Genomic DNA, 24717 nt, shown 5'->3' with positions numbered 1-24717 from the left:
TTTGCTTTGGTTGTAATTTGCTTCTCTTTTTATTTTTCCTAAGATGAAAGCTATATATTAGATATTTTCTTATATATGCATAGAGTGCTATAAATTTCTCTCTAAGCACTGGTTTTGCTACATCCCACAAGTTTTGATATGTTTTAATTTTCATTTAGTTGAAAATATTTTAAAACTTCTCTTGAGATTTCTTCTTTGACCCATGTGTTAGTCAGAAGTGTATTGTTTAATCTCCAGTTATTTGGGGGTTTTCAGCTATCTTTCTGTTATTGACTTCTGTTTAATTCCGTTGTGGTCTAAGAACGTACTTAGTATGATTTCTTTCCTTTTTTGAGAGAGAGAGCACATGAGCAGGAGAGGAGACAGAGGAATAGAGAGAGAATCCTAAGCAGGCTCCACGCTCAGCCTAGAGCCCAACATGGGGCTCAATCCCACGACCCTGGGATCATGACCCAAGCTGAAATCAATAGTTAGACACCCAACTGACTGAGCCACCCAGGTCCCCCTGATTTCTATATGATTTCTATACTTTTAAATGTGTTTCATGCCCCACTTTGTGGTCTGTCTTGATGGATATTCCATGTGAGCTTGAGAAGAATGTTTATTCTGCTGTCATTGGACTGAGTATTCTATAAGTGTCAATTAGATCCAATTGATTGATGATGCTGTTCAGTTCAGCTGTCTTTATGATTGTCTGCCTTTGGACCTTTCAGTCATTGATAGAAGGGTATTGAAGTCTTGAAGAATAATAAATAAAATATAATAGTGGGTTTCTTTATCTCTCCTTGAAGTTTTATCAGTTTACTTCACATATTTTCACAGTCTGTTGTTAGGTGCATACACATTAAGAATTGTAATGTCTTCTTGGTGAATTGACCCCTTTATCATTATTTAATGCCTTTTCTGTCTTCTCTCTAATAATTTTCCTGGATCTGAAGTCTGCTCTGTCTAAAATTAATATACCTATTTTAACTTATTAGTGTTAGCAGGGTATATCTTTCTTCTATAATTTTACTTTAATCTCTATGTGTCTTTACAGTTGAAGTAGACAACAGAGTTAGCTCATGTTTTTTTGTCCACTCCGACAGTCTCTTTTAATTTATGTTTTTAGACCATTCACATATGAAGTGAATATTTATATAATTGGATTAATATCTATCGTATTTATAATTGTTTTCTATTCAGGGAACTTGTCTTCCACCCTCCTGCTTTATCTCATTTTATTGTTTTATTTTTTTATTTTTTTAACATTAGAGTGCGAGCTGGGGAGAGGGGCAGAGGGAGAGTGACAGGGGATCTTAAGCAGGCTTCATGCTCAGTGGGAAGCCCGATGTGGGGCTCAACATAGTGGCTCAGTCCCATGACCCTGGGATCATGACCTGAGCCAAAATCAAGCTGCTCAATGAACTGAGCCATCAGGCACCCCTGCATTTTCTCATTTTATTTATTTATTTTTTTTAATTTTTTTTTAACGTTTATTTACTTTTGAGACAGAGAGAGACAGAGCATGAACCGGGGAGGGTCAGAGAGAGGGAGACACAGAATCTGAAACAGGCTCCAGGCTCTGAGCTGTCAGCACAGAGCCCGACGCAGGGCTTGAACTCACGGACCATGAGATCATGACCTGAGCCGAAGTCGGCTGCTTAACCAACTGAGCCACCCAGGTGCCCCTGCATTTTCTCATTTTAATTGAGTATTTTATGACTCCATTTTCTCCTCTTTCTCAGCATATTGATTACACTTTTCTTAACATTCTTTTTTTTTTAATGTTTATTTATTTATTTTGAGAGAGACAGAGACAGTGGGGGGGGGGGGGAAGGGCAGAGAGATAGGAGAGAGAGAATACCAAGCAGGCTCTGAGCTGACAGCACAGTGCAGAGGGGTTGATCTCACAGATCTCAGATCATGACCTGAGCTGAAATCAAGAGTTGGATGCTTAACTGACTGAGCCATCCAGGCGCTTGCTTTTTTTTTTTTTTTTTTTTTTAACATTCCTTAGTGGTTGCCCTAGATACTGCAATATATATTTATAACTAACCAAGTCCACTTTGAAATAACACTATCCTGCTTCAAGGGTAGTACAGGTATCTTGTAAGGATATTCTCAATTCCTCTCTCCCATTCCTTAGAACATTGCTGACATTCACTTATCCATAAGGTATAATCACTGAATACATTGTTGTTATTAATGACCTAAGCAAACTATTATGTTTTACATTAATTTTTATTATTCCTTCTCTGATGCTCTTCCTTTAGTTTATGTAGATCCAGTTTCTGACTTTTATCCTTTTCTTCACATGCCACCACTTTAATGTAGAGTTCCCTGTGGATCTCTATCTGAAGGTATCCTGCAGGCCTCTGGGTGGGTCAGGTGGATATGTAAACACTGTTATCACAGAGCTGCCAGATCCCCTGATAAGAACCAGTTAACTAGGGATTTAGAGAAAACAAAACCCCAGCTGCAAAATAGCAAAGATTGGCCCAGTCTCCCATGCAGGAACAGCCCAGGTAAGGTAGAGGCTGGGGCAGTGAGCAGATCCCACTGATGGACAAAGGGCCACAGAGGCTTCCCTGCTTTCCAGCCAGCTGTGGACTTGTCCAGATCTGACTCCAGTCAAAGCCACACAAGCCTAGAGTCCTTACTACTCAGTGAGGTAACAATAGCAGACACCCCTTTCTCCGTAACTCAGCCTTGCTCTACTCTGCCCTTCCCTGTCCTGGAAAGTCCAGTGATGGCTTGTCCAAAGAGAGCTCCAAGCAGGCTCTTTCACCATCTGCAGGAGGTCAGTGCTGGGAGGTGGACAGCTCTCTGCAGCAGCTAAATCAGGTGGGCATCAGGGTCTCCAGCAGTGGTGTGGACCTTGCAGAACATCGAGCATTTTCCCCGAGTAGAGCTTGAACAAAGTCAGAGTATGGCCCTGTGAGCTAGTCCTTCACTGAGAACAAACATCTCCACCTGCACAAGTGCTCCATCTGTCTGCTCGAGTCCTCCATCTGCTCGAGTGCTCCAACTGTAGGAGTGTTCCACATGCACGAGCGCTCTATCTGCATGAATCCTCCACCAGCACGAGTGCTCCACCTGCACGAGTGCTCCATCTACTCGAGTGCTCCATCCATCTGCTAGCAAGGGGAATATAAACAAGTGCTGAGCAATGCAATGAGATAAAAATCAATGCTAGAGTCCTCCATCTGCTCGAGTGCTCCACTAGCACAATGCTCCATCTGCGCAAGTGCTCCATCTATCTGCATGGGTGCTCCATCTACTGTAGTGCTCCACCTGCACGAGTGCTCCATCGGCTTGAGTCCTCCATCTGCTCAATCCTCCACCTGCACGAGTGCTCCATCTATCTACACGAGTGCTCCACCTGCACGAGTGCTCCATCGGCTTGAGTCCTCCATCTGCTCAATCCTCCACCTGCACGAGTGCTCCATCTATCTACACGAGTGCTCCACCTGCACGAGTGCTCCATCGGCTTGAGTCCTCCATCTGCTCAATCCTCCACCTGCACGAGTGCTCCATCTATCTACACGAGTGCTCCACCTGCACGAGTGCTCCATCTATCTACACGAGTGCTCCACCTACACGAGTGCTCCATCTGCATGAGTCCTCCATCTGCGCGAGTGCTCCATCTGTGTGAGTGCTCCACCTGCACGAGTGCTCCATCGGCTTGAGTCCTCCATCTGCGGGAGTGCTCCATCTGCTCAAGTGTTCCTGGAAAATGGAGCCCCCGTGGGGGACAGTGCTCACTGACGCGCTTGGGTTGCCAGGCCTTCTGGTCTCATTTCCCAATCATCAGCCTCCACACTATGCAAGGGCTCTTCCCAGTTCACTTTTTTTTAGGATAAAAAAGTTTTGCAGCATTGATTTTTATCTCATTGCATTGCTCAGCACTTGTTTATATTCCCCTTGCTAGTGGGTGGTGGTCTCGCTCACTGCCAGGGGCACCAACACAGCAAGGGTAGATTTGTACTCTGCCTCCCTGGAAATGTGTGGCCAAGTCCTGTCTTCAGACCAGGCTTTGGCCTCACTTCTGAGCCCCAGCTTCTGTCCGTTAGAAAACAAGAGTGGAGAGGAGGGTGTGCCAGAGAGTTGAAAGTCACTGAAGAAAATACCGGAGCCTGTAGCTGCCCTGTCCCCTACTGGAAAGGAGCCACTGCACTTCCCGGGAAGGAGCCTGTGAAAGAACCTTTTTGAAAACATGTTTTAATGGATCTGTGATACACCTTTCCCAAACCTGATTACAAGAGATTTCTGTAAATAAGACAGGGAAAGTAAAAAGTTTATTTTATTTTATGTTTTAAGTAAACTCCATGCCCAGTGTCGAGCCCAATGCAGGGTTTGAACTCAGGGCTGTGAGATCAAGACCTGAGCTGGAATCAAGAGTCCATGCTTAACTAGCTGAGCCACCCAGGCACCCCAAAAAGTAAAAGCTTCTAATAGTGCATTGCAGCCAAACAATGAGTGTGGTTACAACCCTCAAACTCTAACAAAAATGGGGTTTTTTTTTCCCTTTTGTTTTCATTTAAGCAAATGTTCTAGATGCTAACAGTTTAATAGTACACTTCCCAGCCATCCCTTGGAATTTATTTCGAGTTACTGGAAGGCATCTCCAGTGGTGTGTACCCCAGATGAAATATATTTCTTCAACTGTGTCTTGTTCCCTGCTGGAAGGAAATTGCTTAATCCCATCTAAATGTAAGTGCAGTTAACACCCAAAGATATCTTAGGATACAAAGGAACTTTAGTTGGTAGCAGTCTTCTTTTAATTAGTTCATGTAGCATACACTTAGCAAGTACTGCTGTGAACCAGCTGGCACTGGGCACACACACCCGTGGCATGGGAACCCCTCATCCCGCTTGGCCCTACTTATGCCTCTGCCTCTTGTGAATTGGTCAACACTCCTTTCCGGCTGTATTATAAGCCGTTATTGACTTTACTTTGTATCCCTTTGACTCAATCTTGATTAGATTTGCAAGGACAATGAAATTAGCTGGGACAGCCTTTTCAAAATCAAGATCTATTATTTTCATTTTTAAAAAGTCATTCAAGTAGGCTTGCATGAATGCATTTTAATAAATCAAGCCTACTTAGTTGTAACAATTGTTTTATCCCCTACAGATATGTTTCTCCTAATGCTTGTTCTAGTAGAGAATGAAAATCTTTGTTCCAGGACTAGGAGGGATGATTCTTCTATTTTTCTGGAAACTTAGGTCACACCTTTTCTAATGTCTAATCTCACCACTTTTCAACAAGAATGGTCTATGGTTTGCTAATGTATCTAGATGATATCTATAATGCTTCACATTTCAAGACAATTAGAGCATCTCAGTCTCCTGTTTAAAATTCCTCACTGACTTCTCATGCCTTCCAAGTCTAACATCCCTAGCAAGACCCTGAGTGACTTGGGTTCCCAACCTCTCAGCCATATCATTTGCCTTTCCTTCATGCCTGTTTGGCCTCCAGCCCCACCAGCACCTGTCACCCACCTACAACCACACCTCGTGTCTCTTCTTTTGGGAAACCTTCCCTGACCTCAAGCTAGCTAGAGAGCCTCTCTTCTCTACCTCCAAGGGTCTTTTCCATTTCTCAATTTAGCATTTATTTTATGATAATATTTAATAGACTATTTTTATTTATTTATGAATGTACTATATATTTGTTTATTTATTTTAAGTAGGCTCTGTGCCCAATGTGCGGCTTGAACTCACCACCCTGAGAGCAAGAGTCATACTGAGCCAGCCAGGCACCCCCTTAATAGACTATTTTTAGAGCAGTTTTAGGTTTACAGCACAGTTGAGCAGAAGTTACAGAGATTCCCCATACCTCCTGCCCCTGCACATGCACCGCCTCCCCCATTATCAACATCCCCCACCAGGGTGATAAATTTGTCGCAGTTGATGAGCCTACATTGTCACATCCTAATCACCCGAGGCCCAGAGTTGACATTAGAGTTCCTTCTTGGTATTGTACTTCCATGGGTTCAGGCAAATGTACAACATGTATCCATTATCACAGTATCAGACTGACTAGTTTCACTGACATAAAAATTCTCTGCTCCACCTATTCACCCTCCCTCCCCTTTAACACATGGCAGCCGTTGATCTTTTTACTGTCTGTGTAGTTTTGCTTTTTCCAGAATGTTGTATAGTTAGAATCATGCAGTATGTGGCTTTTTCAAACTGGCTTCTTTCACTAAGCAATATGAATTCAGTTTCCATGTATGCTTTCATGGTATTATAGCTCATTTCTTTTTAGTGCTGAATAACATCCCATTGTCTGGATGTACCACAGTTTATCCATTCACCTGCTGAAGGACATCTTGGTTGCTTCCAAGTTGTGGCAATTAAGAATAAAGCTGCTGGGGCGCCTGGGTGGCTCAGTTGGTTAAGTGTCCAACTCTTGATTTTGGTTCGGGTCATGATCTCATGGTTCGTGAGTTCAAGCCCCGCATAGGGCTCTGTGCTGACATTGCGGAGCCTGCTTAGGATTCTCTCTCCCTCTCTCTCAAAATAAATAAATAAAAACTTAAAAAAAAAAAAAAAAGAAAGCTGCTGTAAACATCTGTATACAGGTATTTGTGTGGACATAAATTTTCAACTCCTTTGGATGAATACCACCAAGCACAATTGCTGGGTCATAGGGTAAGACTATGTTCGGTTTTACAAGAAATTGCCAAAACTGTCTTCCGAAGTAGCTGTACCATTTTGCATGCCCACCGACCATGACTGCGAGTTCCTATTGTTCCATATCCTTACCAGAATTTGGTGGGGTCAGTGTTCTGGATTTTGGCCCGTCTAATCGGTGCGTAGTGTTATCTCATTGTTGGGTATTTTGTTTTGTTTTACTTATTGAAGTGTAGTTGACTCACAGTGTTACAGGAGTTTCAAGTGTACAACATCGTGATTTGACAACTTTATCCATTGTGCTGTGCTCACTGCAAGGGTAGCTACCATCTGTCACCATACAGCTCTATTATCGTCTTCTCATAACATTTATTCCATGACTGGAAGCCTGTAACACTTCACCCATGTTGCCCATCCCCCACCCCTCTCTCCGCTGGCAACTACCACTTTGTTCTCTGTATTTATGGGTTTGTTTCTACTTTGTGTTTGTTTGGTTGGTGGTTTCGGTTTTTAGATTCCACATATAAGCAAAATCATATGGTTTTTCTCTTTCTCTGACTGACTTATTTCACTTAGCATAATACCCTCTAGGTCCATCCTTTTTATTGCACATGGCAAGATCTCATTCTTGTTTGTGATTGAATAATATTCCCCTGTGTGTGTGTATGTGTATCACATCTGTTTTTATCCATTCATCCATAGAGGGACACTTGGACTGCTTCCATAAATTGGTTATTGTAAATAATGCTACTATAAGCATCAGAGTGTATATATCTTCCAATTAGTGTTTTTGTATTCTTTGGTTAAATACCCAATAGGGGAATTACTGGATTATATGGTATTTTTATTTTCAATTTTTTGAGGAACCTCCATACTGTTTTTGAGCCACCTCCATACAGTGGCTGCCCTCGTTGGCATCCCCACCAACTGTACATGAGGGCTCCCCTTTCTCCACATGCTTGCCAACACTTGTTATTTCTTGTCTTTCGGAGTTTAGCGATCCCAACAGGTAGGAGGTGATATCTTGTTGTTCTGATTTGTATTTCCCTTTTAGTCAGTGATGTTGAGCATCTTTTCGTGTGTCTGTTGGCCATCTTGATGTCTTCTTTGGAAAAATATCTAGTCAGGTCCTCAGCCCGTTTTTAATTGGATTATTTGGAGTTTTGTGTGTGTGTGTTTGTGTTCTCCTTGTTTTAATTTGCATTTCCCTGGTCATATGATGTTTGACATCTTTCATATACTTATTTGCCATCTTATATTATCTTTGGTGAGGTATCTATGAAGGTGTTAGGCCCATTTTTTAATTGGGTTGTCTGTGTTATTGTTGAGTTGTAAGAGTTCTTTGTATATTTTGGTAACAGTCCTTTATCTGGTATGTTTTTGTGAATGTTTTCTCCCATATTCATATTTTTCTCATTATTTGTTCATCTCTCTTCTCAACCAGACTGGAGAGTCCACAAGAGTGGGGATTGTAGTATTCATCATTATATATTTCATGCTACATGTATATCCCACACTAAGTAGCATTGTATACACATTTGTTTGTTGAATAAATAAATCACAAATATTGGGTTACAAAAGAAATAAGGAAACCAAAGAAATCACATAAGAGGATAACAAACCAATAAGAACACTTCTCTTTCCTTACCAGAGAAGTGGAAATGAACATAAGGAATTCCATTATACTTACCAAGGAAGCAAATACTGAGGTGAGGCTAACACTCTGTGAATGGATGGTGACAGTGTGAATCACCGTGAACCTCCTCGTGGGAGACAGCTTCTGACAGGGTGTTTCTGTATCTCCAACACTCATGCTCTTGACAGAGTGATTCTGCTTCCATGAATCTAGCCTGAGGAAGAGATCTCAGTACAATAAGGACCTTACGTGGAAAGATTTCCACTGCCTCAGACCTGTATGTCCAATATGGAGGGAACCGTGACTTAAATGGAATATCAAATAAGACAGTCCTTGCAACGGCTCTACAGCAACCTACAAAGTAGTGTGAGACACTGCCCCAACAGCTTGCTTGTAATGATTTCAGTATGTACACATCGGGGAAAAAAACTGAAACAATGAGGCAGAATGGAAATATTTGGTTAGGTAGTAATATGGGCAAGTTTTAAACAACTTACTTTTTATTGTTGTAGTTTTGTTTGTGCAGTACATGGAAATTATAAAAAGCTTGGGAACATTTGTATAAACGCACAAGGGAGAGAACAACCTGAGGAACCTCACACTAGCATCTAGGGCCTGAGGGTCAGAGAGAAGTTGGGAGGGCGGACACTGCCCCTGAGACTCCATCTTTGTTTCACGTGGGCCCAGGCACTGTGGTTGGTGTGGATGAGAGCACGGCTTTCTCATGGCCCACCTGTGACCTGTGTGGCAACGAGAGACTGGAGCAGAGCCCGGGAGACAGGTAAGCATGCAGCAGCTGTCCTGAAAGACCCCAGGGCAGCCGCAGCCAGTCCTAGGGCCCCAGTGCCACGCTGCCTCGGGCCAGCTTCCCCTGCCAGGGCCCAGGCATGACTCCCACCCGGAAGCCAAGTAGCGGCACTGCAGCTAGAAGGCCGTGGTGCAAGGTGAGCTTGCTTCCTCATGGCAGGGCGTGTTGCTGGTCCTTGCAGTTCACCAAAGAGAAAAGAGCCCGGTTTTGTACTCAGCTCCTTTATCTTCGGTCAGGAGTAAAAAGAAAAACTCAGGGCAAATGTGAATGAATGAGACAAACTTGGTGACTCTACAGCTTGTCCTCTGCGGGGGTACAGACTTTTCCAGAGACCAGTGAACATCTGTGTAAGCAGACATTCCTTCCCTGGACCAGCGTTACTGCATACCCTCCCTTGGGCCCCAGGGGGTTGGGTATCAATGTAGTTCTCTGAGCCGGTTCCCCAGCCTCCCAAGGTGACTTTGTCACCTGACAGGAGGAGGCCCGACTGTTACTTTTCTGCTTCTTAATAAGTAAAGGACAGCTGTCTCCTTGACGCCTCCTGGGCCGGTGGCCTTAGGTGTAAACAAGTCATTACTGGATCGTATTTAAGAGACAAGAAGAGTTTGAGTCACAGGCTTACTTGGTGGCAGTAAGGAGCATAGCTACTGGTGACAAGGAGGAGGTTGTCCTGTTGAGGCAGAAGGGAAGCCCTGACCTCTGCTTGCTGAGCCCAGGGCCTCCACTTGGCTTCGTGGGATGTTTGCTGTCCCCCCTCTCCCAGCTCGAATGAGACTGCCCTGCCCGTGTCCCTTCCGTCCCTTGGGGCATCAGTTACCTACGCAGCCCTTAGCGGGAGGCTGACACTGGTCCCTCAGAACAGGCTGAGCCTGGAGCTTTTTCTGGCCTATTTCAGGAATTTCGTTTCTGAGGGTAAATCCCCTTTTCTGTCTCAGCAAACACTCGTGTTTAGAAAAAATTGTCTACCACTAGACTCTTCTGATTTGTGCTTTCCAAGTCCTATCTTCCCTGTGTGTTTCCAAACAACAGAGGCGCCTTTTCCTGTGGGGACTGCTCCCGCGTGGTCATCTCTCCTCTTCTCAGAAGGCACTTGCAGGTGTTCCTGGACTGCCCGTCTCGCCCCCAGTGCACAGTGAGGGTCAAGGTAGGAGGCGGGCGGTGCTCGCATGCGTCCCACTCTGTGTCACGGAGCCCCTCTGCCGCACCGCCAGCTGGGAGGGCGGCCTCTGTTTTTCCTTCCCTGGGGGAGGGGAGGGAAGGGCTCCCCCTCAGGAACACTGTCTTCCCATGTCTGTGACTTACAGTCACGTTGGACTTAAGACTCGGAGAGGGAAGCTACCGGAGAGATGAAGACTCGACATGAACCCCGGGCGCGGGCCTGAGCACTGGCACCCGTCCTGGGGTTTAACCCGCCCGCCCCGCTGTCGTTGCAGCTGTCCCAGGCCAGTATTTCTTCGCTCCTGAGGTTCGCCGTCTGCGAAGATGGGGTAAGTGCAGGGACACGCAGCCCAGGTGTCCAGCCCTGTGCGCTTCAGCCCGAGTCAGTGGATCATCCCCAGGTGCAGACCCCCGCCTCCTGCACTCTCGGTTACAGCGGAGTGCCGCAGTATAATCGTGCGCGTCCTCGGTGTTTGGAGTAGGCCGAGACGTGGGCACGCCACACCGCTGTCTCTTCCTGACAAGGGCCGTGTCTGTTCACGAGACCTTTCCCTTGTGGGATTGAGGCTCTTTCCTAACCGGTCTTGCAGTAGATCCGTGAATCTAGCTCCCTGGCTTTGATTTTAGTAAGACAGTTGACACTTCAAGGCCTGCCATGGGTTTACATTAATAGAACGGGAATATCTGAGGCACGCATCTTGTGTTTGTTAATTGCTGGGTATTCCAGAGTCTGAGTAACTGGAACATTACCGTTATTTCTCAGAACCGTTTTGCCTGCCCTGAGAGTTGCTGTGGTGTGAGGCTTAGTAAAGCGGTGTGCTCCTTCAAGAAAACCACCTCCTAAACATACATAACTTACGGCCTAGAGACAGTTTCTTCCTTGTAAAATTTGGCCCTCATAAACAGGAAAGGTCTGTCCTTGACATGTCTGGTCAAAGCCATCTGCTAGCACCACAAGTGGCCCGTGGAATCACTGAACCCCAGAGAAGAGCACGGGGGACTGACCACTGCAATGGTGCCGGGGCCCAGTTCCCAGGTCACAAAAGGTATCTGTGGCCAGTGGTGGGGTCCACATCCGAGTAGCAGACTTGGGCCAGCTGGGCGGATTGTGGCGGAAGGCGGGCTGGTCATCTGCAGAACTTTCTGGTGGGATCCCATGGCCAAATTCCAGCTCTGATTGCAGCCAGAATGTGTGCGAGGGGCTTCTGCCTCCAGCAGCTGCCAGCCCCTCCTGAGGGGCACAGGTCGGCAGCACAGGAGGTGGAACAGCCATTCTCACTCCTCCCTCAAAACCGTGGCTCTCAAAGTTCGGACTAAACTGGGACGCGGATAAATCCATGAATAGGATCCTAGGGGATCACTGGTCCGACCAGGTTTCAGGGCGGAACTGCCCGCGGAGCCCTGAAGAGAGTTTCTGGCTCTCTCCCTGGGACACGGCGCACCGGCGGGGGCATAGCTCCCTAGCGCAGCATGGGGACACCTCCAGCCCCACGCCAAACCTGTATCCCAGGGGCTGCTTCACGTGTAGGGACTGATGGGAGGGCTCATGAGCAAGTACTCCCTGACTGTGTCCAAGTAAAATGTGAGTCGGTAACTACAGTGGGCCGCCAACTGTGCTCACCGTTTTTCTTACACCTTTGCCTTGTTTAACGTCCCCAACATCTCGGTAGTGCAGAATCCACATTTTACCACTAAAGAAACGAGAGTGCAGGGCCCGCAGCCACAGTCTTCGTTGGGTACGTTGTTATCCCCAGAAGTGACTACCTAGCAGAGTGTGGGAGGGTGGCAGGGATCCTTGTGTGTATGTTTCTGCGGCCCCTGAAGTTTCTGGGTGACAAGACAGCAGTACCTGCTGACTGATTCCTCGTCACCTTATCTCTCGGTCTCCGGGGTGGGTGAGGCGGAAGAAGGAAGGGCGTGATCCTGGGTAAGGCTGATGGGATTGGAGGGGGCTTTAAACGGGTGTAAACGTGGCAGATCTAGGTTATCTGGGCAAAAAGTTGGGAAGTGTTGGGAAAACTTCTGCTGAAGGAGAACACATAGCGAATGAACCCAGACCCACAGCCTCAGCAAACAAGAACCAGCACTTGGGGTGGTGCACGGCTCCCCGCAGGCCCACATGGGCCCAGAGGCCCAGCACCTGCCCCGCAGTTCCTCAGGCGGCCCTGGCTGGGCCCTAGCAGGCTCAGGCCCGTTCTCCCTCCGGCTCCCCACAGGCTCCTCCAGAGAGCAGCCTGGTGCTCCCCCTGGGAAGCCTCCAGCCACGCACTGCTCTTGACTCCCCAACCTCTCTGTAGGGACCTGGGGACCAGGAGGAGGCCCTGGCAGAACTGTCTCTTCACTTGATTTCCTTCTGAGTGAGGCTGACTTGTACCTCTTACACATCACACCTCTCAACTGCGGGGCACCTGTAGGCAAAACCCTACTTATAAAGAGCTCAAGGGTGTGTGTGCAAACGTGTGTGTATCTGAGCGTGGGTGCGTTTGCCGGTGGGTTTGCCTGTGGGTGTGCTTGAGCGTGTGTACACACCTGTGTGTGCCTGCGTGTGCACATTTGCACTGGGTGAGGGGCACAGGGTGGCAACAGTCCTGGGTGTCACCTTTCTGGGTGCTCTGTTATCAGAGCTGACGCCAGTAAAATTAGGGTAAATTGCGAGCCTGGAGGTACATTTTAGTCAGCTCCTTCCCCCTCCCCCAGCTTTACCCACAGTGGATAATCAGGGCTTTACATCTGACCTGCAAGGAGCTGCTAGAAGATGGGTGTAAGAAGGTCCTCTGTGGAGACATGAGCATGAGTTTTGCAGTCTGGATTCTGTCCATTTTCTGGGTGAGAATGCACATTTGCCAAAATCCAAAGAATCAAATTAGTCTTTCCATGAGAACCATAGCTCCCCTCCCTGGAACAGATGTACTGTTTCTGGTTAGGACACCGGAGTGTGAAGTTTTATACCGAAACTTTGACGTGTTCAAGCTACAGAGGTGAGAAATGGAGCGGCTGCTGTTGTACATGTTAGTTGTCAAAGGTCACATTATAGTGATACGAAATTTGGAGTTTGTTTCCTAGCTTTCAGAAAAATAAAAGTTGAAGGGAAATGTAGTGCGCCTTTTAAAAACAGACACCTTTTACACATATGTACATTCAGTCCGTTCATACGAACCGTGCACTTGCGTTTGCTAGTGTGACTGTTCTGTACCTTTCCATCTTAATTCCCCCCAAACATAATTATCATTTGATTTCCACTTATCAGTGACATAGTTATTATTGACTATGATGTGGTTATTATAATCTATCGCTGCCAAATCTGATGTGGTGAGAAGGAATGATCTGTTCCTGACTTTGTTTACAAGCCAGAATTCTCCACCTAAGTGAGTGTAGGAGTGCCTGGGCCTCCTACTTCCCCACGCACGAATGTACAAGTAGTGAGAGACAGCAAAGAAGTACCCAGCCGGCCTACCTCAGTCCTCCCAGCCGGGGATGGCGACCCCTTACTCTGCACGGCCCTCTGGGCGCCCTCCACACCCCACAGTCCTGCGGCTGTCTGGTTCTCTGCCATCTCTCCAGGATCAGACCCCTCTTGGTTTATAGCAAGTCCTTGACGAATGATCAAGGCAGTGGGCCACGAACCTGACATCAATGGCACAGATGAGCTGGGGCTGAGGAAGGCCTCAGCCACGGTTGTCCAGTGAGAGGCTTTAGTTCCGCCTCTTCATCTGTCTTTTTTTGTTTGTGTTTGTGTTTTAGAGAGGGAGAGAGTGCACAAGCGGGAGAGGAGCAGAGAGGGAGAGAGAGAGAGAGAGAGAGAGAGAGAGAGAGAGAATCTCAAGCAGGCTCCACACTCAGCACAGAGCCTGTTGCGGGGCTCAATCCCATGACCTTGGGGCCACGACCTGAGCTGAAATCAAGAGTTGGGACACTTGACTAACTGAACTGCCCTTTGACCCCTCTTCACCTGTCTTGACTGCAACTCTTACTCCTCCATCCCTCCATTAAGCCACTGAAGAAATCAAAACTACTGATCACATTGAATAGGCTGGGTGTGTTGCAATATGCCTTACTTCAAAGATGGGAAAGCAGAACGATCTTGTGGACCGGCGGTAGAGCAGTGTTCACATCCCAGGTTGATCCCAGGTTGAACATCATGTTACTGCTTCAAAACCAACCACCCCAAAGCTTAGGTGGCCTCCATACTTACTCTGCATACAGACCTGCAGTTTGGATAGGGCTCTGCCAGGACAGCTCTGCGGGCCATCAGTTGGTGCCCCAAAGCCTAGGCTGGACTCACAAAACGCCCTTCAGTCCCCAACTGACTGCTGTGCTCCTTTGCCTGGGACCTTCTCGGGCTCTGGCCACACAGTCTAGCTTCTCTCACGATATGTGTCTGGATCGCAAGAGATGTAGGCAGAAGCTGGGCTCCTTCCTGACCCAGCTGGGGATGCCACTCAGTGTCCTTTCCACCATACTTTCCGTGAGAAGTAGTCACTAAGTCCAGCCCAGGAGCCAGGGTAAGGGCAGTGAGGTGCCCACCTTCGATGGGAGGGCACCAGGGAGCCACAGTCACGTGCCTACTTTTGCCACGTTGTCAGAGCCCTCCAGCCTCCATCTCCTTCGCGAAGACACATTAACGATGGAAGGAGTGAGCTAAAACATACAGACCCGAGCTACTGTAGAGTTGTGTGACGGGGTCTTGCGCAGAGGAGGGGTGATGCACCTCAGATAGCATTCTGCAAGTGGCAGCAAAGGAGCCTCTGAAAGAACCTGTTACCTTCCAGGGCTTCCGTCTCTGCTGAAGCCAGAGATGGGATTCATCCCAGCGAGTTTGAGCCGCTCTTGATTTTCAGTCCCACTTCCCCCCAACCCCTGGAAGAAAGTGTTCTGAGGTTTGAAACCTGCCACACCTTCCTAGCACAGTCATCTGGTTCCCATGCTGTCCAGTGCCCTGAGTTCTCATCTAGAGATGAAACCTGCCTGTAAGATACTCCTCAGACAAACAGTGTGAAGAAAAAGCTTTCTGCATGTTTGGCCTGAGAAGAGTTACTCTAGAAAAAACGGGATCCTGTTAAGGAGGGAAGTTTGGGGCAAAGTACCAGGCAGTCCTTTGACCAGAAGTGTTGCTAGATTGGGGAAGTGTCCCAAAGGAAGTGGAAGACAGCTGCAAGCATGATGCGTGCCCTGCCCCCAGCCTTCCCACTAGAGACCGGGGCACATCCCTTTGTATGTCAGTCCCCAGTTCCTCTCCGAGGACAGCCAGCTGGGACGCCCTTGTCGTTGCATCCACTAACAAAGATCAGAAAACAGGAGCTCCTTCATTTGCCAGAATCAACAGGGCTTTTATCTAGCCTGTTGCTTTTTTTCTTCCTCACCCTGTTGTTCTCACCATTTGAAAAGTGGAAGGTCACAGACTAAGGGAAGGACCTTCTGCTCTGCTCTTTGGTGTTCTGTGTTGTTGGGAACAGGACGTCCAGGGCTAGCTCTATTTGCTTTAACCAGCATGCCTTCTGTCACTGCAGAGTTATGAAGTGAAGAGTGTCCTCGGAAAGGAGGTGGGGCTGTTGAATTGTTTTGTCCGGTCCGTAACCACCCACCCGGCTAGCTGCGTTGGATTGGAGGAAATTGAGCTCCTGACTGCAGGAAGAGCCTCTTCCCGACACTGCCCGTCGCCACAGGAGCTGTGAACTTTGTGATGCAGCGGAGGTGGTGGTGGTTGGGGTAGTTATTTGTTAACTACGGGCAGAGTGAGTGTACTGTATGATCTTGAAATGGAACTTAGATTTTTCCAGGGCAAATGTTAGCAAGATAATTTTGTAAACTATACCTCAAAATGCTTTTTTCTACAGTTATATTTTACGACCTCTGTGCAAACTCAGGAACATGTTATATTAAAACTTAACTAAGCTTGAGGCTTCATTTCGTACTTCATCTTAGGCAGTATTAAAACAGCAAGAAAAAAATTCTGCTCACTGGTAATTTTTAAGTGTTTAAAACTGTTACTCCTAAAGTATAGATAAGTTACCTACCTGCTGTGATTCTCGCTATACCGATAGGCCTGTTTAATCATGCTGGGTACTGTGCACAGAGAGCCGAGATTACAGACTCAAGAGGAGTGATTGGTTATTGTTGGCTTTGTTGGCAGAGATTTAAATTAACACGAAACGATGAATAAATTGTCTTTAGACAATAAAGATTTTGTTTCCTCCTTTATAACAAGACAATCATGACAGGCCACGGTTAAATTACATAAGATAGACCTAGCAGTCCAGAGCAAGAAAGGGCGCCGAGTACCCGCTTTAATTGGGGGAAAGGTGAACGGCTTGATTTGTCCTGATGAAGCTTTGAAACATTTCAACGACCGGCAGCACTGCTGCTTTTGAGGAGCTTTTTGACCGTCTTTTGCATCTACCACAGAACTATCTGATGTTTACACCCACTCGGAAAACCTACTGGAAGCTGTACCTAAGACTGAGGAAAGTGAAAGCAAAGCCCCATGGAAGCCAAAGACGACTCAGACGTGCTGTGCGGAGAGCCGCATCCCTCCCCTCACCCCTCACGCCTGCAGCAGCCAACTGAAGTTAGGGAGCCCCTGGGGGCTCTTGCCTACAGAGGAGCCCCTAAGTCAACTGCAGGACCGGTCATCCCGCCAGCCTCCTCCCCAAGTCCCGGAACTTCTCTGGGAGCACCTTCCACCGGAAAGCTACTAGTCTAGCACGAGTTCCTTTATTCGTGCTTCCTCGATCTTAAGCAAACAAAACATCTGGAGGCAGACTCTGGCAGGTTTCAAAGAGCAAAGCAGATCCCCTCTTCTAGGGAGCTCAGGGCCCCCCCTCAGGGACACACACCTGAGTCCCGCGGCCTCCCCGGTGCCTTGCTGCACGCCTGGCACTGGAACGTGCCCTTCCCCAGCGAGGTCCTGGGGCCACCAGCATTCAGGAGTCACTGTGAATACGGCAATCGGGGGTGGTTTTAAATGCTTCTTTATTCTTACAAATGCTGTAAAAATTAATATAAAAAAGTGAGCATGCTCAGTCTTTTCCTCTTATCTACAATACAAAGGGTTTGTCTGAAAAGTTTGTTTCCTTTTTTTTTTTTTTTTTTTTTTTTTTTTTTTTTACAAATGTACCTTAGCTGCATCAACAGGAGTAAGATGTAGAAAAGCTACCATTATAAAAATAATTTAAGGGGAAAGAAACACGTATAGCTTCTCTCGAAGTTCAGTGGTGGTTCAGTCCAGGCCGTAGGTTCCTCCGTGGGCGCGTCCCAAAGACACTGCGGCCGGCGCCCAGCGGCTCTCGCGGCGTCCGGGCGGGGCGCGCTCCGCTCCCGGGCCCGTCGGGTCTGAGGTATCGGTCGTTGGTGAGTCTCTCCCGCCCGCCCCCCCCCGGGCCGCGCGTTACCGGCAGTCGGCGGCCCCGGCGGCCGGCAGGAAGGGCGGGCTGGGCAGCTGCTTGAAGAACTGCCGGAGGCCGGCCAGGTCCCGCGTGAGCTGCTCCACGCGCTGGTGCAGTTTCTCGTTTTCGGCCGACAGCTCCACCAGCTTCTGCTGCATCTCCTGGTTGCGCCGCTTGGCCTTGTCGCGGCTCTTGCGCACGGCGATGTTGTTGCGCTCGCGCCGCTGCCGGTACTCCGGGCTGCCGCGGTCCGGGCCCCTCTTGCCCGCGCTCTTCTCCCGCGCCGGGCCCGGGGCGGGGCTCGGCCCGGGGCTGCCGCGCGGCGGCTCGGGCGACGTGGGCGGCGTGGGCTGCGCCGCGGCCGCCAGGCTCACCACCGTCTGCGCGCACGCGGCCACCTGCGCCGGCAGCAGCGAGCCGGGCGCGTCGCCGTCGCCCCAGTCGGGCTCGCGCTTGAGCGGACGCGGGGCGGCGGTGCCCGGGCCGTGGGGGCGCGCGAGGCCGCCGGGCAGCAGCTCCAGGGCTCCCGCGGCGGCGCCCGCCGCGCCCGCCTTGTGGTTGCTGTTGAAGAGGTCGGCGAAGAGCTCGTCGTGGCACAGCTCTAGGGTGGGCACGGCGGCCATGGAGTCGATGTAGGCGCTGAAGTCGATGGCGCTCTCGTCGTCGTACATGGCGGGGGCTACGGCGCCCGGCTCGCCCAGGCTCCCCGGCTCGCTCCCGCGGCCTGGCTTGCCCGCCCGGCCCGGCTCGTAAAAGGGCGCGGGCTCCGCGGGCCAGGGCGCGCCGCGCGCCGGGCCGTCCAGGCTGAAGAGCGCGGCGCTCATGGCGGCGTCGGGCCGGCCTCCGTGTCCGAGCGCGGCTGTCACCTCGCTGGGCCGGGCCCCGCCGCCTTTTCTAGCTCGAGCTGACGCGCACGCCCCGCCCCGGCTCCAGAACCGCGGGGGCGCCCCGGGGCCGCGGGGAAGGGGAGGAGGAGGGGGGCGGGGGGCGGCGGCGCCCAGGGAGACCCCGCCCCGAGCACCCCGCCCGGCCCCGGAGCCGCCCCCGAGCCTGCCCCCCCCCCCCCGCCCCCGGCCGCTGTCCTCTCGCTGCCCCCACCCCCACCCCCACCCCCACGCCCCGGCCCGCGCGGGAGGGGAAGGGGCGCCACTTCCTCCCCGTCCGCGGCCCGGCCCGAGCGCCTCTGCTGGGAATGGCCCTCCCTCTGCCCGCACTCCGGCTCCTTCTCTCCTTCCTGTTTGTTGGGTCTGGAGCCTCTTTGCTCTTCGGAGCGGCAGTGAAATCAAAACCAGGACTTGGCTGCGGCGCGCGCGTCCCGGGCCGGTTCCCGTCGTCAGAGGGAGCGCAAGCTGGGGGAGGGCGACTGCGGGACCGAGGACAGAGCGCTGGGGCGTTCTCCAGCCACGGCTCCGGCCCTGGGGACCCCGGTCCGCGCCACGAGCGGCAAGGACGGCGCACGTTTCCGGAAACCCGGGGCCCAATTTGGCCCTTCTCCCCCGGGTTCCCGGGGCCCAGTCGGCCCTAGGGGTCGAGGCTCGGCGTCGCGGCTGGAGCTTCAGGCCGCAGGGACCGCGGGGCACAGCAGACGGCAGACGAGGAGTCCCGACGCACGTTGGAGCCGCCGGCCGCGCTAAATGCCGGGGGCTGCCGCGCTCGCAGGCCCCGCCGGGCCCGACGGCCGGCTCGACCCCCGCAAAGCCCCGCGGCCCCGCGCTCCCCGCGAGCTCCCCGCGCCCTGGCGTTCGCGCTCGGCCTGCTAAAGCAGTGCCATCTGGCGGTGGCGTCTTGCTCCAGTCCTGTGTTTAGTTCCGGGCTCTTTTTCTCTGTGCCCGGTATTCCAAGAAGTCCTTCTGAGTCTAAAGCGGGTGGGTCCTCTTTAGGAGAAAGAGATTTACACGAGCAGCTCTGACAGCGTATCACGTTGCTGGCTCTTCATACTGTAAAATGCATGAAGAGACGGTATGGATTGATTTTGTTCGTTGTTTCCTGCAATTTGGGGCAGGCGTTTCTGGGCAAGTGCACTTATTAAATCACTGACCTTATTCCAACGTGGCCTCGTTCTCACATCTGTGCTTGGCTTCGGCTTCTCACTCACCAGACTTTTAACGCTCCAAAAACTGCACCGGAGTTAATGCAGGCAATTCCAGAGGTAATTTCTAATGATATACTATGGATGTTTTATAGGTCTTCTACAAGGACAAACATGTTGCTTTAGAATTACTTGGAGAGGGCACATGATGTTACACTGTTGATTAATTTCCTATGAAGGGTAAAACCCAGGGACACATATAGTGTGGGCTCATGCCTAACCGAAGAAAAAGCCGACGACATATGTCTCGGTTCTTATTTAGGAACCTATAGAAACACTATCGAAGCTCTCTCCAATCAGAGAATGTAAAATGAATATATGGAGGAACCATATTCGTATGAAAATGATTCAGTGAGGTGATTAGTCGATTCACATATCAGATTAGGATTGAGCTTGAAAGGGATGGGAGGCCAACATTTTTTTAGTGTATTATGCACTAATGATAACTTTTGGATTTAAATTTTTTTCTTCCCTTTTCCAGAAGAAGGGAGAAGGGGAGAGATCGTAGACCAGCAAACTATGGATTTGTTGTGACATTTGAGGGAAAATTGAAGGCTTTTTAAAAAAATAATAGAGCAGTTGAAGGTTGAGGGGCTGTCAAAAAGACAGTTGTTCGTAGTCCTTTCTTAAATGCCTCCGCTTTCTGCCCTTTCCCAGCTCTACTGTAGATTTATTCAAGATAAATACCGATCTGTTCATTTCTCGTCGTTAGGGATCTGTTTCAAGTAATTGCTTGAGCCTTCTGGAGTCTTCAGTATTCTGAGCAGAAGGGGCCAAGTGAAGGCGTCAAGTAAGAAAGCACCCCTTCAAAACGTGGAGGCTTTGGGTTCCCCGTGTTTATGAAGGTGCTCCTATGTTGCGCATAGTTGAGATTTCCGATGAAGTCCCCTCCCTGTGGACTTCCTAAACACATCAGCCTTTTAGAAAAGCCAGGAGGCTGGAAATGCTTAAAATATGCTCGAGTATTGTTGAGCACTGTCAGAATTAGAAAGTCCTCCTGCGCATCCATAACAGAGTGACCATAACTCGGTTCTGATGAGAGGTCATTTTGGGGTGCTTCGTATGGCACAAGATGTGAGCCAAGAACAGGTCTCCTCCAAATTAAAGTCTGGAACAGTGCAAATGTTCTGGGAGCGGTGCTATCAAAAATGTAAAAATGAAGTTTCGAGAGAGAGACTGTTGACTTCAGCGCCCTCTTTAGATTATTATTCTCAGCCGTCACATTAGATATTTTGTTGACCTGCCTTAGGACTAATTGTAACTTCTTGGTCTGTTTTCATGCGTTTCATCTCAGTCAACAGTGAGGTTACAAATACAGACTTTTTTGGGGTAAAACTCATTCAAATATATATTAGTTTGAAAAGGCAAGACGGGTTAAAGTAATGAAAACACAAGGTCCGTGTGAATTGGAGTCACATCCTTGGTGCTGTTAAGTCCTGTATATTTATTAAAAACCGACCCCGATTGGTAAAAATTTCTGCATTCAGCCTCTGGAGACTGAGCCCCCAGATCACACAGTAGCCAGAGCTGAAAACAGGTATTTGGTTATGTCAGATTGTGTTGCCCATTTGTCCAACCTGCCATATATTTGCTCACGTTCCCAGTAATAAAAACAGAGGAGAGGCGGTTTGCCTTCCCGGCCTGTTTTCTCGTGGACTTATCCCGCCGTCAGCCCACACCTGTCTGTCCTCCCTGCCACGACCCAGCTCCTCAGCCACCCCCTTGGTGGCGCTTGCCCACCCCAAGTCAGTCCGTTTTGCACATGGCCTCCAAGAGGGCTTCGAAGAGGAAGACATCATCACATTGCTGTGTTCCTCAGAATCTCCTGAAAAGTTCTTTGCTACGACAGTAGTGTGTCACCTTCTGAGCGTGAACCCTCCACAGCCCGCTCTTTTCAATCCATTTCCTACCACGAGCAACTGACCGGCGACTCAACTCTGAATATCCTCCAGACCCGCCTGGTCCCCTGCGGGTGATGCCGACGGTTCTGCTGACGGGGCTTTTCCTCTACTGCTTGGCTGGCTGCGTCCTTCCATCAACTCTCTAGCCCTCCCGAACGGCACCTCTCTGTTGCCTTCTGTGACTTACTTTAGCCAAATTAATCATTTCCTCATCTGGTTTCCCGGAAAAGTACATCCCACATAGTGCCAATTGTTACACGTGTTTTTTTTTTTTTTTTTTATTTTATTGAAATTGGGATTCACGTGACAATCAGCATCGGCCGAGTCAGGGGGTTCGTCATTGCTTGTACCTGGGTGTCGGGCTGGGAGTGAAGTCCCGGGGATGACAGTGGAGCTTTCAAGGAATTCCACGTCCCAACTCTCACGGTGGGACAGACAGCAGTGTCGTGTAAAAAGCCCAAGCGTCAGTGACTGAATTGAAAAGTGATTCAGAGGAGGAAAACGGTGAACGTGAAGTGTAGAAATGTCACAAGCAGTGTACCCGGCTTGTATTTTCCTGTTCACCCGTGCATTTGTGCCACAGATTAAAGTCAGTGTCTGTAGGAGACTAAGTTCTTCGTAGGACTACAACCTGGTAATGTTAAAAGGAGAGGAGCCAAGTGTCTAAAAGTCGTGGAGTAGGGAGCACCAGGGCTCTGTCCCTCCACAATAACAGCTGGTACACTGTCCGAATCAACTTGCGTGGAAGTCTAAAATCTGGCCCAAAACCTGTACAGGAGGAAAGCGCAGTGAAGAAGCCGCTCCGCTGCCACTAAGCGAGCGTGGTGGTGGCATTTTGCATTTCCCGCGTGCTGTCCCCCACCCTCCGGGCCGCTGGCGGTCGTGAAGACGGCGGTGGGAGCTCCTGGTGCAGGCTGCTGGTGCCGGAGGAGCGATGCAGACTCTGTTCTCAGTGGACTGACGAGCTGTGGATCTGTCCAGTGACCCCCTGAGGGACTGGGGCGAGGGGTGGCCTTTGGGCATTTACCAAAAGCACGTAGGAGCAAAGCTACTGGCTGTAGCAGCCTAAGACGAGCGAAAGGGCGACCAAACCCCTGGGGAAAGAAGACTTTGGGAAAGGAGATACGTGGAGGGAAAGGGCTTTTAAAAGCCCCTGCATATTCCAGGAAATCAGGAAGTCCACAGGCCTGCCCCGGCCGGGCTGCATACGCAGGACCGAAGAATGCCCCCGACTTTCACTTCTGGCTGAACTTCATGCTCCACTCATTCGGGAAGTGAAAGCTGAGGCAGAATTCATTTTAAAAAGCCTAGCTAAGCATTGAAGGAGTAGCCCAACACACAAACCGATCTGCAAAAACTACCAGTGTATTTTTTTCGTGTGTGTGTGTGTGTGTGTACATATACAGAGATACTTTTGGCTTCAGGCATTTAAGGTAACCATTAAAACAGACTATATTCACGAATCAACATGATACATCAGGAACAGGATAAAAACCTTGTGATCATGTCAATAGATGCAAAAAAAAAAAAAAAACATTTTCAAAGTACATCCATTCATGATTTAAAAAAAACCCTCAACAAAGTAGATTTAGGGGGAACATAACATAATAAATGTCTTACATGAAAAACTCCACAATCAACATCATACAGTGGGGAGAAACTGAGAGTTTTTCCCTTAAGGCCAGCAATAAGACAGGGATGTCCACTCTCACCATTACTATTTAACATAGTGCTGGAAGGCCTAAGCCACAGTAATCAATGAAAACAAATAAAAACCAACTGAATCACTAAGAAGTCAAACTTTACTTGCCGATGACAGGATACTATATATAAAAAACCCAAAAGACTCTACCCAAAAATTGCTAGAATTGACAAATGAATTCAGGAAGTCACAGGATATAAAATCAGCATACAGAAATCTGTTGCATTTCTATATTCCAATAATGAAGAAAGAGAAATTAATAAAATAATCCCAGCTACAAATTGCACTGAAAAGAATAAGATACCTGAGAATAAACCTAACTAAAGAGGTGAAAGACTTGTACTCCAAAAACCAGAAAACACTGATGAAAGAAATTGAAGATGGCACAAAGAAATGGAAAGACATTCCATGCTCATGAACTGGAAGAACAAATTGAAAGGGCGGGCCTACGCCCATCTTGTTCCGTGTCCTCCACCTTGAGTGACTATGTCCCCGGCGTGACCCCTTTTCCGGGAAAATCGCAGAAACCTCAGACCTCGCCTCCTCCCCTTGAGTAACCTCCCGCTCACCCGTTCAAACTTCCTGATCAAAACACGCCCAGCGACCTGCCTAACAGGACTCCGACCTTTCCCCAGCCAATCGGCCGAGGCCACGACCCACAGCCATTACCTCACCAACTGCCCCTAGACCCCTATAAAACCTTTGTCCTTTTGAAACTCGCTCTCCGGTATCTCACCTCTGCCTTGGTGCAGGTAGGGGATTGAGCTCGAGCTAGCTCGAATAAAGGCTCTTTTGCTTTTGCATCGGACTTGGCTCCCTGGCGGTATTTGGGGATCACGAATTCTGGGCATAACACAAATATAGTTAAAATGCCAGTACTACCCCAAGCAATCTACACATTTAATGCAATCCCTATCAAAACACCAACAGCATTTTTCACAGAACTGTAACAAACAGTTCTATAATCTGTATGGAACCACAAAAGATCCTGAATAGCCAAAGCAATCTTGAAAGAGAAAAACAAAACCGGAGGTATCACAATTCCAGACTTCAAGTTATATGACAAAGCTGTAGTTACCAAAATAGGATGGTACTGGCACAAAAATCAACACACAGTTCAATGAAACAAAATAGTAAGACCAGAAATAAACCGACAATTGTATGGTCAATTAATCTTCAAAAAAGGAAAGACTATCTAATGGGAAAGTCTCTTCAACAAATCGTGCTGAGAAAACCGGACAGTAACATGCAAAAGAACAAAACTGGGCCACCTTCTTACACCATACACAAAAGTACATTCACAATGGATGAAAGACCTTATGTGAGACCTGAAAACATAAAAATCTAGAAGAGAACACAAGCAATAATGTCTCTGACATCAGCTGTAGCGACATTTTTCTAGATACGTCTCCTGAGG

At 48.9% G+C, this 24717-nt stretch overlaps 2 protein-coding genes across 3 annotated transcripts in view; one reads left to right on the top strand and one right to left on the bottom strand.

Moving 5' to 3' along the window:
- The window catches only part of SPIDR (scaffold protein involved in DNA repair), a 509957-nt gene extending 492567 nt beyond the window's left edge, over window positions 1-17390 (top strand). The window contains exons 17-21 of one of the 2 annotated variants that reach the window (XM_030304271.1): window positions 8948-9041; window positions 10098-10212; window positions 10502-10555; window positions 12924-13052; window positions 15734-17390. In XM_030304271.1, coding sequence (XP_030160131.1) covers window positions 8948-9041; window positions 10098-10212; window positions 10502-10555; window positions 12924-13052; window positions 15734-15898 — 557 coding nt within the window. In that variant the 3' untranslated portion in view covers window positions 15899-17390. The remainder of the gene's footprint in view (window positions 1-8947; window positions 9042-10097; window positions 10213-10501; window positions 10556-12923; window positions 13053-15733) is intronic. The other variant, XM_030304272.1, reaches the window with a different exon arrangement.
- Window positions 17391-17551: 161 nt separating this feature from the next.
- On the bottom strand, window positions 17552-18497 carry CEBPD (CCAAT enhancer binding protein delta). The gene has a single exon (XM_030304273.1). The coding sequence runs from the start codon at window positions 18430-18432 to the stop codon at window positions 17611-17613; it is 822 nt and encodes a 273-aa protein (XP_030160133.1). The 5' UTR covers window positions 18433-18497; the 3' UTR covers window positions 17552-17610.
- Between the last annotated feature and the right edge of the window lie 6220 nt (window positions 18498-24717).

The sequence above is a fragment of the Lynx canadensis genome, chromosome F2, assembly GCF_007474595.2.
Source record: "Lynx canadensis isolate LIC74 chromosome F2, mLynCan4.pri.v2, whole genome shotgun sequence".
Classification (NCBI taxonomy): Eukaryota; Metazoa; Chordata; class Mammalia; order Carnivora; family Felidae; genus Lynx; species Lynx canadensis.
The sequence above is the reverse complement of the archived record's forward strand: the minus strand, read 5'-3'. Positions and strand labels throughout refer to the sequence as shown.